The following is a 12,280-nucleotide window of genomic DNA, read 5'->3' on the forward strand; positions in this document are numbered from 1 at the left end:
TCATATGACTTTTGCAAGTCGAGATAAATTGACTGCGCATTACAAATTTAACATTTTTCTTTTAACGAATTTTATGAGGTTAATTTATTTAATTATCTAGATAAGCCACTGATAAGAGGATATGTGAAGACATTGAAAATTGTGTTGAATTACAGAAGCTCCATGTTGAATATATTTCATTAAGTCTTTTAAATGAATTATGCATTTATCTAAGTATATCACAGCTAATTTGTACTATCAGAACCGAAAACAGAAAAATCATTTTAATTCTAAATTTGCATTTCAAAAATGACAAAACAATGTTGTTCAGTGATGTACCATAATTTTTCAGGAAAATATAATCAGTGTATCTCATATCTACACCACTGATTTCACCTGAGACTTAGTCCTTTCGAGTTTCTATGCCACATTACTCATGTACTGTTCACGTATAATTTCATTTCAACATCTACATTTGTTCAGAAAATATTCAACTGAGTAACTTTCTGTAAAACACTGACAAATGTTCTAATAAGTATGCTTAATTAAATTTAGTTGAGGAAAATTTTTGACATATTTGAAAATGATACTGATTATCTGTAACTCATTAATATTTTAATATTATAGGTCAGCACATTTTAAGTCCTATATTTAGTATATATGGTACATAGAATTAATAGACATATTAAGAAAAAAAAATACTATTAGCCTTTAATGCTCTGTGCTATATAATCAGTTTTTATTAATTTACAGAGTAAATCTTAAATGTGTACATATATTTTAAGTAGCGGCACAATTTACCGTATAGAAACAAGATAAATGCTTTTTTTAAATAAGAGTAAAAAAGGCAAATTTAAAATAAATCTGCATGATTTTTTAACAGAAAACTTGTTGAGGACTGCTAACTTCTCTATAGAATTTACACGCAGAATGTAGGTCACCTATGCAGTGTTACCGATGTTACTCATAACTCTTACATCCTGATTTTTTATACGAAATAAAGAAAAAAGTTAAATAAACAAACACTTTTTTAGCAATGTGTCTTTAGCAAGAGACTTTGAAATATACAGGGTGTTTCAGAATGACCTCCCGTAAATACAGGGGGTGACAGTACGATAACAAATAAGAATTTTTTGTCTTATGAACTGTATGTCTATCTCCTCTTATTTTGGAGATACAGAGCGACAAAATAATTTTTTTTAAATAGAATTTTTACGAAAATTTCCAAACGGTGCGAAATATTTTTAGGAAATTTGGTATTCTGGGGTTTTTAAGGATGCCAAATACGCTGGTCTAATTATTTTTTGGATATTTCATAGAGGGCGGTAATTATGCTACATTCCTATTACATTTTAAGTTCTAATTTTTTTAAGGTTAGGTTTTTTATCATTCGGGCTCCAATTTATAATGTACAATTTTATTTTCTAAAAATAATGTACTCTTGTTAGAACTTCCTAATGTGGACGGTTTTCGGAAAAAAGGCTTTTAATTAAACTCTTACAACATTACGGTGTAAAATAAGTGACTTTTTCAAAGTAGGCTGGTCAAAACTTATTGATGGATGTGTCATAAACAACGCATACCTGTTTAGTAATATTTTAAACTCTCATTAACCTTATATCAAAATTTTAGCGATTGTTACTGACTGTAGTCTGTAGTTAGCAATGACTAATTACAGTCACTAAAATTTTAATATAAAGTTAATTAGAGTTTAAAATATTACTAAGAATGTATACGTTGTTTATGACACATCCATCAATAAATTTGTAAGAGTTTAATTAAAAGCTTTTTTTTCCGAAAACCGTCCGCATTAGGAAGTTCTAACAAGAGTACATTATTTTTAGAAAATTAAATTGTACATTAGAAATTGGAGCCTGAATGGTAAAAAACCTAACCTTACAAAAAATAGAACTTAAAATGTAATAGGAATGTAGCATAACTAGCGCCCTCTATGAAGTATCCAAAAAATAATTAGACCAGCGTATTTGGCATCTTTAAAAACACTGGAATATAAAATTTCATAAAAATATTTCGCACGGTTTGGAAATTTTTGTAAAAATTCTATTTAAAAAATTTAATTTTGTTGCTCTGTAGGTATCTCGAAAACAAGAGGAGATAGACATATAGTTCAATAGACAAAAAATTCTTATTTCTTGTCGTACTATCACCCCCTGTATTTACGGGAGGTATTTATAAACATATTTATGAATACCGAATATGCTACCCCATTTTTTACTATACTTATCAACTAATTTACGTTCATTTGAAATATTTCTTTTATGTTTTAAATACGCTTTTAACATATATGTACCATTTCGGTATTCTTTTAAATCGTTATATTTATTTCATTTGCATACGCATTAAAAATATTGATTGAATACAATTAAATAACCTTTATTTGGTTTAATAAAAAATATAATATGTATGGTTCATTTCTATAAATTTATGTTAACGCCTTGTGTATATCTATAAATTAAAACGTCCTGTGTAAATATTTAAATACACACACCGACTACAACTTCCAATGATTTATTCATGCGCCCAAAATTGATGGAACAGTCGGAATAAAGTTTAGTTAAAAACTGAAATGAACACTGGTAGAGTGAGCTGAGTACAACCCTGTTAAGAGCCGCTTCTCCCGAACTTTTTCTCTATCAGCTTGACGATCAACAGCGCACAGTTGATACTACGGTTCATATGAACAGTGTAGTTCTCAAAATATACATGTGAAGGGTTGAATTTGAAACAGTTAATATCTCTGTAAATATTGGTAATTTTAAAATGACCTTCATTTACATTGCGAATTATACGCGCAGTAAAAGTATATGTACATATTTAAGATTCACTCTGAATACTGCATAATTTTTTTTTTTTACAATACTGTAAACATTATTTAAACAATTATTTTCTGAGCAACTAAAATTTGGACAAGGAATAAGTACTTCAAGTTAAATTAATTCAATTAGTAAAATCGCCGGATAAACACGAAATAAAATCCCACAGTCCTATCTTTAAATACGTTTTCTAGGAAAAAAGGAATCTTTAAAGTGAAGTGGCGAGTAATGAAGCACTCCGACATCGCAGACACCACTGTATTTATCAGAGACGTTAAGAATCCCCAAGATATAGTTTTCCAGGCGACTTTGCCTTATTTCAAGCGAAGTTTGGAGATCGATACCACGGGTAAGCTCGGTAAAAAGTTGCAGGAGGCCACCGAACACCAAATATGTCTGGTGGCCAGGGACAGCAAGAATTTCGCTAAGACATTCTACCAGGATCAGTGCAAAGATTTAAGAGAGACGATATCGGGCGCACCTAAATATCAGCAAGGAGTTAATTTTGTTTGCTCCTTTTTGCTGCTACATTTGTTGTTGTATTTGAATTTGTGATATGTAAAATATGTAAATAATATATTTTTCACAATAAAGTGTTATTTCTATGAATGTATTTCATATGCTGAAGCGAAAGGTGTTCTCATAACCAGCAGAAAAACTAAAGCAGTGGCAAATTATGCAGTTAAATAGTTTTAAAGGTAATAAATACACATAACTTTAAATTATTTTCCTCTATTAGCGTTCCTGAATTAATAACTACGACTATAAACATGTTTACGCTCCTATTTATTTTACTAATCATCCTTTAAATCGTTATTTGTAATTATGGCAGGTTCTACAAATTTTTAATCAAAGGCTTAGCTTATATTTATCATCCTATCCGCTCCTATTGGCCACCTGTTTTAACAGGTAAAGGTTAGCGATACCTTAATTGCTACCTGTTAAATTTTCTTCTAAATTAATCGACGCAGTAATGCTAGAGCCATTAACCATATTCAGTAACACCAAACTATCCGTTACACTGCCCTTTCCCAGCTAGCAGATGGTATCATAAAGTGGAATTTACTCCAAGCTTATCGTTGGACTCTAACTTATGGTTTCCTATAACTACAACGAATTGCAGGAATGCCGAAAGGTTTTTCTAAAATAAATTAGAAACTGATAAATATTTATTACTTTATGTAATGTTTAAATCGAGAATGTCTTGCATACCACGTGTCTGCATTTACTATTTGATTGGGTAATTCTGCCAAGCTCATCCGATAAGAATAGTAATTTTTTATTTTTTTTTTTTTGAATTCAGGTAATTTTCATTTTAGATGTAGATATAAAGGTGTAATAAAATGTTTATATGATAGAAAGAAATCGATTTAGGAAACATCCAAAAAGATTGGGTAATACAGTCTTTGAAATTATTGCGAATAAAAATGATTCTCAAAAAACAACAACAAAATGTTATTTATGCAGCAAAAATACTACATTTAAGAGATTTATTTGAAAAATTAAAAAAACCTATAGTAGTAAATACTTACAGATGCATTTCCTTAGCCTTATCTAGGAATCTTTGACCTGCTTTGTTGTTCTCGGGCTAAGCTTTGTGGAGGCGGAGCCGCTATCAAAACCCCTAGGCCTGCTTTGTTGATGTTGTGACCTTTGTAACTGGTCACATCCAATGTTTCCAAACGTTTCTTTAATCTTCACCGTCCATGATAATACTAGAAGGTCAGTCCGCTTGTAATAATATTTATGCTAATTGTTTATGAATAAATATAAACTGGTTTCAATATTTACATACCCTTTACTATTATCAACAATATTTGGTAATTCTAGTGCAGCTTTTCAGAATTTTTCTTGAATTCCGACATATCATTTGCGAAAATTTGCTAGTACGATTCTTTTATTAATCACTCGGTGGCTTTTAGTTATTTAACTTTGCAACTTTCGGAGCTAATTACAATTGCAGTCTTTTGTTTTAAAATGCCTTAAACAAATCCAAACATTTTTGGTGTTAGATTAAATATCTAACGCATCTATCTATCTATCTTCGCAGCTGTTTTTTATTGAAGAATTTGTTTCGGTTGTCTGCTGTACAAATACGAAATAATGCTCTTTTAGAAAAATCATTATTAACAGACAATAATGGTAATAATCACCACATGAATCAAAAGTTTGATATATATCATTTATAAAAACAAGTAATATAACATGAAATTTACATAAATATATAATAAACATACACGAAAACCAAACTATAAATAGGTTGGTGTTATTAACAGCACTGCCCGTCAGTCCCACATAGACAATATCCACAAATTGCTATTTGGTCTCCACGTGACGTCATAATATGGCCGTGGGCGTGCGGAGTATCATATTCCTTATTAGTCATGCAAGTTTATTTTTAATGCCTTGTTAGTCACCTTATTGACAATACTAATTTTGTCTGTTTAGTAAATTTAATAGCCTAAAAACATAACATCTTGCTTTATCCACTTTGGAGGGTCAATAAATAAAACAAAACATTATGCAAAATGTCAAAGCAAATAGATGTCATGTATATGACAGCGTAATTAGAAAAAGGCGAGGAGTATAGAACATGGTGTTCTATTTAAAAAAAAAAAACAAAACTGGTTTATATCTTCGAAACGCAACAGTCAATTGTTTTTTCGTATTTCTCGAATATTGTAATAAAATTTCCTACAATATTGATCTTTTCAAATTTTTCCTAAATAAAAAAGATGAGTGTACAGGAGTATTCACATAACATTTTCGCATAACATTTATTTATTTATCTTTTTTATTTTCGTATTTAGAAAAAAATGAAACGTGCGAAAGTTGTAAGAAATTGAGTTGATTGTTAAAATTTCAACATTTTGCTTACGGCTACTAAAGAAAAACAACTGAACACTGCATTTTGGAGATAAAAACCAGATGTACTAATTTTTTTGCCATAATAACGTGCATATTTTGACATATTTGAACGTGATGTAGCATTTGATAAGTCTATCACTAATAATAAGAGAGATATTACAAAATAGTCATCTATCAAATCTTGTATAATTGTAACCCTAAGAAAGCATTCTTTTCAAATATGTAAAAATATGTAATTGTTCTATTTAAATACACACAGATTTCATAAACATTTCACTTTGGCCATTACAAATTTGTTTATACAGGGTGTCCCGAAATTAGGGGGCAACATTTCTACAGGGTATTATTCTATGTCGAATTGCTTTTTCTTTATATAAACGTGGGTCCAAAAATTCTTCCTAAGGAAGTTATAACCACTTAAAGGGGCCACTCTGATGATGTTTTTTTCTAAATAACTCCGAAACCAGTTAAGATAAATTTATAAAATTTGGTAATTAGCTTAATTCTTACATGCTCAGTCCGCTACTAAAACGAAATTTACAAATTTTCATCACATACGTTCCAACACGGGGGGGGGGGGGAAAAAATTTACCATAACTTTTTATGCATTGACTTTTTTGACTTTTGACTGAAAATTATGAAATTTCAGAGTTTTTTAGTACATAAAGTTAGTCTTGGTTCAGATTGGTAGAAGATTCTATTTTTTTGTATAATCCGTGTAATAATGTTACATGTGTTAATCACCGAGAATCAAAATTGTCAATATTTTTTATTGTTGAAGGTTTTGAATATCAAAAACGCGTTTGGCCCCATTTGCATTGACAGTTATTTACTTTTTGCGAATTATTATCTGTCGAAAATGCAACATTTTACGAATGTAGAGCTAAATATTCATAATACCCATTTCTAACCAGACGAAAATCCACGGGCAATGCGGCGCACAAATTTTCAAAATAGATTTGCAATAAATGTGTGGACAGGAATTTTAGGGGATCAGCTACTTGGGTCAATTCAGTTTCCCGTTTGTCTGAATGCAGAAAGATACTTAAACTTTCTACATAATGTCATGAATTAGTTAAACGATCATTTTTCTGGCAGGTGGATAGGTAGAGGTGGCCCCATTTCACGACCACCTCGATTTCTAGATCTAAATCCTCTGAAGTCTTCGCGGGCAATTTGACGTCGAGCTGAAAAATGTATTCAGCAAAATGGAAATCTTTTTGAGCATTTGTTATAAAAATTACTATTGGGATAAAGATAAGTTTTATTAATAGTGTGGTTTTCAATTATTTTTATTAGTTTATTGTACATATTACTATTTAATAATTTCAATTGTTTTTTTTTTAATTTGTCAAATAATAATTTGCTAAAAATAATAAATTTCTGTGAAAATAACATATCCGCAAAAAGTAAATAACTAAACTGTCAATGTAAATGACGCCAAACGCGTTTTTGTTCTTCACAGCCCGCTACAATAGAAAATATTGACAATTTCGATTCTTGGTGATTAACGCATGTCACATTATTTTTAAACGGATTTTACACAAAAATGGAATATTCTACAAATATGGACCAAGAGTACCCTTTTTTACTAAAAAACTCTGAAATTTCATACTTTTCAGTCAAAAGTCAAAAAAGTTCCCAGTGTTGGAACGTATGTGATGAAAATTTGTAAATTTCGTTTTAATAGCGGACTAAGCACGTTACCAAATTTCATAAATTTACCTCAACTGCTTTCGAGTTATTTAGAAAAAACCATCATCAGAGTGGCCCCTTTAAGTGGCTATAACTTCGATAGGAAAAATTTTTAACCCAAGTTTATATAAAGAAAAAGTAATCTTTCTTGACATAGAATCACCCTGGAGAAATATTGCCCCCTAATTTCGGGACACCCTGTATACGACAGTAACAAAGGCTGAATAAGCCCTTACATGCGTTTACAGTTACTTTCTGTTCGTAATAATCATAATTATATTACCAAGTACGACAAGAGAAGATAAATTATATCATGTCATTGTCAGCCACGCAAAAATGAAGATCCTTTTGTCTTATAAAGCATATAACTGTATATGCGTAGATTTAGGAAATGGATATCCTGCGTTGGGAATGTTATATTATTAAAAATGTCACATAATTATAATTTTAATTAGCGGTATACTGCTAATAAGACTAATTTGAAAAGCACAATCGACGCTGGGAGAGTGTGAACTTTAATTTAAAAACGTATTTTCATATTATAAGTTATAATTATCTAATTTAGTTCAAAGTTTCAAGAAATTAACAATGTTGAAATGAAATAAATATGAAACCAATAAAACTGCATGTTCTCAAAGTAGGCAACCAACGTTACGAGTATGCAAGGGTAGAAAAACGTCTGGCACTCAATTGTTTTGAACTGAATGATGCCACCTTCCTAGTAACTGAAATAAAGCCCATAAAAAATATTTAATATGCGATCGTTTCCCGACCTGAAGAATTTCATATTATAGCCAAAGAATTTTTTTGGGTGTTAACGCCCCCGGTCTCGGGGAATTACTTATAGATAGCAGCGGATTCCGTCTTTGTTCTTTTCATTTAATTTCAAACCCCAGTCACAAGGGTAGGATTTATTACAGGCCACATCTGAACCCGATAATATGATCTGGAAATATATTGTTCCAGTGCTTCTGCGGACGGGGGATAAATCAACATTTTTACTTAATTTCTCTTTGATAAAAGCCGTTCTTTTAACACAAATCGTGCCGCGGAAAATTAATGGCAGGTATTACAATGTAATTAAACGAAAACGTCGCTTTTGAGAGGAATTACATTCGTAAGCCGCGATAAATTTAATATAAGCAACTTTAATAAAATCACTGAAATATAAGAAAATATTAACAATGTTATGTACATTTACTATATACAGGGCCTTTACGAAATGATCTGGCAATATCTCGCAGGTCAAAAAAAACGTCATATAATTTTTTTTTGGTATAGCTATTAGATCTTGAAGTTTGTGCAAAACCGTACTTATCTTATCAACTTCGACGTCACCTGTTACATGGGTGTTGTATAATAATGAAAAAGTAATATTAATGGTTGGTAGAAGGAAGCACAAAAAACAAGCACTTAGGTAGGAAATTCTGGAAGGAGGCCTAGTTAGTTGAAGATAGGCAGTTGAAGTAAGAATAGTGTGCAGATAGGTAGTAAGACGATCGGCGGACAGTGTGTCAAAGTAGTGAAAAGTTAATTGTTTAAAGTGTTATTAGTTAGCAGGTAATATTCTTTAAGTACTTTGTTGTTAATTGTTCTATATAATCTTATGATTGTGATGTTTATAGATGTTTCAATTCTTTGTATGTTTAGCTTCCATTGCTTTATGCTCGAGGGCATATATTTTTCTAAGGTAAAATTGTTATAATTATTATTAACGATTGCCCATTATTTATTTCATGTTAAAATATACATATCTTGTCGTAATTGCCATACATTACCATAACAACTCCTTTGTTTCACATCTAACTTGTTTTTGTCATGATAACGTTGTTCGAAAAACCTAGATGTTTCATGATAATAATTCTGTATATGTTTAGCCTTCATTGTCTTACGCTCAGGGGCGTATATTTTTCTAAGATAAAATTGTTACAATTATTATTATAGATTGCTCATTATTTATTACATCTTAAAATATGTATATTGTCGTGACTGCCCAGATATTGCATTAACGACCTCTTTGTTTCACATTTAATTTGTTTTATCATGATTAGGTTGTTCTTCGATTTCTTGTGCTCACTTTATGTCATACGTCTATACGAGCCTTGTTGAGTTTACTAACATTTTCGCCCGTGCGGAACGAATCTGGATTAAGCTCGATTGCCTCCCGTATGGGACTCCAGTGTTATGAAGGATCTTCCGAAATCTCAACTATAGCTGGATTGCCTCCCGTATGGGACTCCAGTACCTTCCCACTCTGCCGGCTAACTAACACCAAACCTCTTCAGTTTTACTTGGAAGTGTGTATGACTAATATGAGGTAACAGATGACATTTAGTGACACATTAAATGAGACAAGACTTATTTATCACCAGCAAAAGATCTTAATTTATGCCTTTGGTTAACGGTTGTTTTGTATTTATATTTGGGTGGTAAGAGCAACGATCGTGGGTTTCTCCGCCATGCTCTTTCCCCACAGGTGAGCCTGGCACTCCCATTCTATGTTAAATGGTTGTTAATGTTTTTGTTGTTCTTTCTATTTGTCACATGTTTAATTTGAAATGTATGTAAATAGTTAGGTGTATTTACTCTGCTTTTGTTTTATATAATTAAACCATACATCCCCTCTACAAAGTTAGTAGCCAGCGCCTTCCGGTCAATTTAAAAAATAGATACACACAATGTAGGTAGTCCTTATGTCGATCACATATTTTTGGCCACAACTACGTTTGTTTATATTTTTTTATCGAACCTAGGGTTGTTATACTACAAGTTATGAATGGAAAGTCCATTTCTACATAACTTTTTGGTTTTACATTAAAATTGGATAATTTTTGGGTCAAAGGTATGCTATTTGAAGCTATTTCTATGAATGTATCAAATACTTTCTATTTTCGTTTTTATGACTTTCATGATATTTTCTTTAGTTTGCAGAGTAGTTGTTTTCCATAATATTATTAATTACATCATCACACACAAAAAAAAACTCGAATGTGAAGATGTCCAGTCGTGCTACTCATTCTGATGCCAATAATCGATAAAACACAATTTTAGTGAAAGTTTGGCTCTTTATATTTAGAGTTGGCCATTTTAATTAATAAAATACCAGGTACCTACAAAAAAAAGTCCAAACCCAAAGATCTGACATATTATTTCCGACGTATGAGCATGAGTAGCACTATCGGAGTGTACACCTTCGCATCGGAGTTTTTTTTGTGTGTTGGTGTCAAAAAGTATATGATTTGATAACATGAGAATTTTAGCAAAAAAATTAGAATTCATTTGAAAAGTAAAATAAAAATATGAAAGATGATACTAAAAACGTATAATTAGAAAAAAACAAACAGTTTAGTTAAACGGGCAAATCAGTACATTAAAATTGGATAGGTAATAATAAAAATAATAATTTTCATATTAATCTAGATTCTAGATAGATTGTCGCATTTTCGATATTATTTCAAAATTTTACTCTTTTGTAAGTCTCATATTCTATATATGTACAGGGTGTTTCAGGATTAAGTCGACAAACTTTAAGGATATATTCCTCATAAAAAATAAGAAAAAATCAAGTATAAATTTTTTTCCAGAGACGTTTCATTTTCGAAATATAGGGCGTTAAAGATTTTTTAAAAAATTTGAAATTTTTAAATAACTTCTAAATAAAGAAGGCTAAGCCAAATTTGGCATGACACATCTTATAAGACACCATTTTTTCATAGAAGTAGAAGTCCCGCAAGCAACCAGTGGCGGAGATATGGGGACTCAGACTCATAAATTATAAAAAAAATTAATACGGCCCTACTGAAAATAAAAAATGATGCTGTGTTTAGATAGAACTGTGTGTTATTGACCAAAAGTCTACATACACTTTTTTTCCTAACTCTTATAGTTTCATGGCAAAATTGATTTTTCGGAAGGGTGCTTCTGGATTCTGTCGATAAACTTTAGGAAGACGTTCCTCATAAAACCTAAAAAAATATAGTACCTACCTATTAAAATTGGTCTTAGTCTCGAGTATGTGTGAGTCAAATAAACCTTTTTGTCTGCTGTTCCCTTGGGTTTAAACAATAGTATTAAAATTATTTAGGAGATGCTTCGTTTTTGAGATATAGGGTGTTTTTTTAGAAAAAAAAGATGATGATGAAAACAATAGAAATATTTAAGTACCTAACATCTAATGTGACTATGTCGTAATGCGACAACGTAACGACCCTTGCAATACTCCTAATTTTTTTCAGGCGGTTTGTAGTCACTTCATTTACTTGTGTTGTGTACTTTTAAATAAAATAAGATGGTAAACAATACATGAAAATTTATTTGTAAATTGAAACAACCAAAAAATTGCGAATTAATATGATACCTAGACAAAGCGAAAAGTGATCAAAAATGAAATGATTTAAAAAATATTTTGTTCAAAATGGGCGCCTCCGGACTGTAGACAAGCCGACATCTTCTAATTATGGAGGTAGTGGCTGATCGACACTGAATTGGAGTTAATTCTCGACACGCTTGTACTATTCGCTGTCTTGGATCTTCTACGGTATCAACTGACACCTCGTAGACTTGTTGTTTAACAGCACCCCAAACGAAATAATCCATCGGTGTCAATTCCGGTGAACGTGCGGGCCACGCTGAAGGCCCTCCACGACTAATCCATCTCCTGGAATAATTATTAGCCACTCCCTAGGACCTCTACCAAAATGGGCAGGACAACCATATAGTTGAAACTAACTGTTCATTCGAGTATTAAGCAGAACATCTTCTAGCAGATCTTGAAAACCATTTTCAAAAAACTCGGTAAACATGTCAGCATTTAACCGATGCGGAAGGAAGTAGGGACCAACTATAGTGTTGTTCAACACACCTAACCATACGTTACATTGGAATTCATGCTGAAAATTATGTTC

General features: G+C 31.4%; 1 protein-coding gene across 1 annotated transcript in view; it reads left to right on the forward strand.

Annotated features, from left to right (window-relative positions):
* LOC108915413 (protein artichoke) overlaps positions 1-3,418 on the forward strand; it is a 29,073-nt gene extending 25,655 nt beyond the window's left edge. Inside the window, exon 13 of the mRNA XM_018721439.1 lies at positions 3,008-3,418. Coding sequence (XP_018576955.1) covers positions 3,008-3,368 — 361 coding nt within the window. The 3' untranslated portion in view covers positions 3,369-3,418. The remainder of the gene's footprint in view (positions 1-3,007) is intronic.
* Positions 3,419-12,280: the final 8,862 nt, after the last annotated feature.

This window comes from Anoplophora glabripennis, unplaced genomic scaffold (genome assembly GCF_000390285.2).
Source record: "Anoplophora glabripennis isolate ALB-LARVAE unplaced genomic scaffold, Agla_2.0 scaffold722, whole genome shotgun sequence".
Lineage (NCBI taxonomy): Eukaryota > Metazoa > Arthropoda > Insecta > Coleoptera > Cerambycidae > Anoplophora > Anoplophora glabripennis.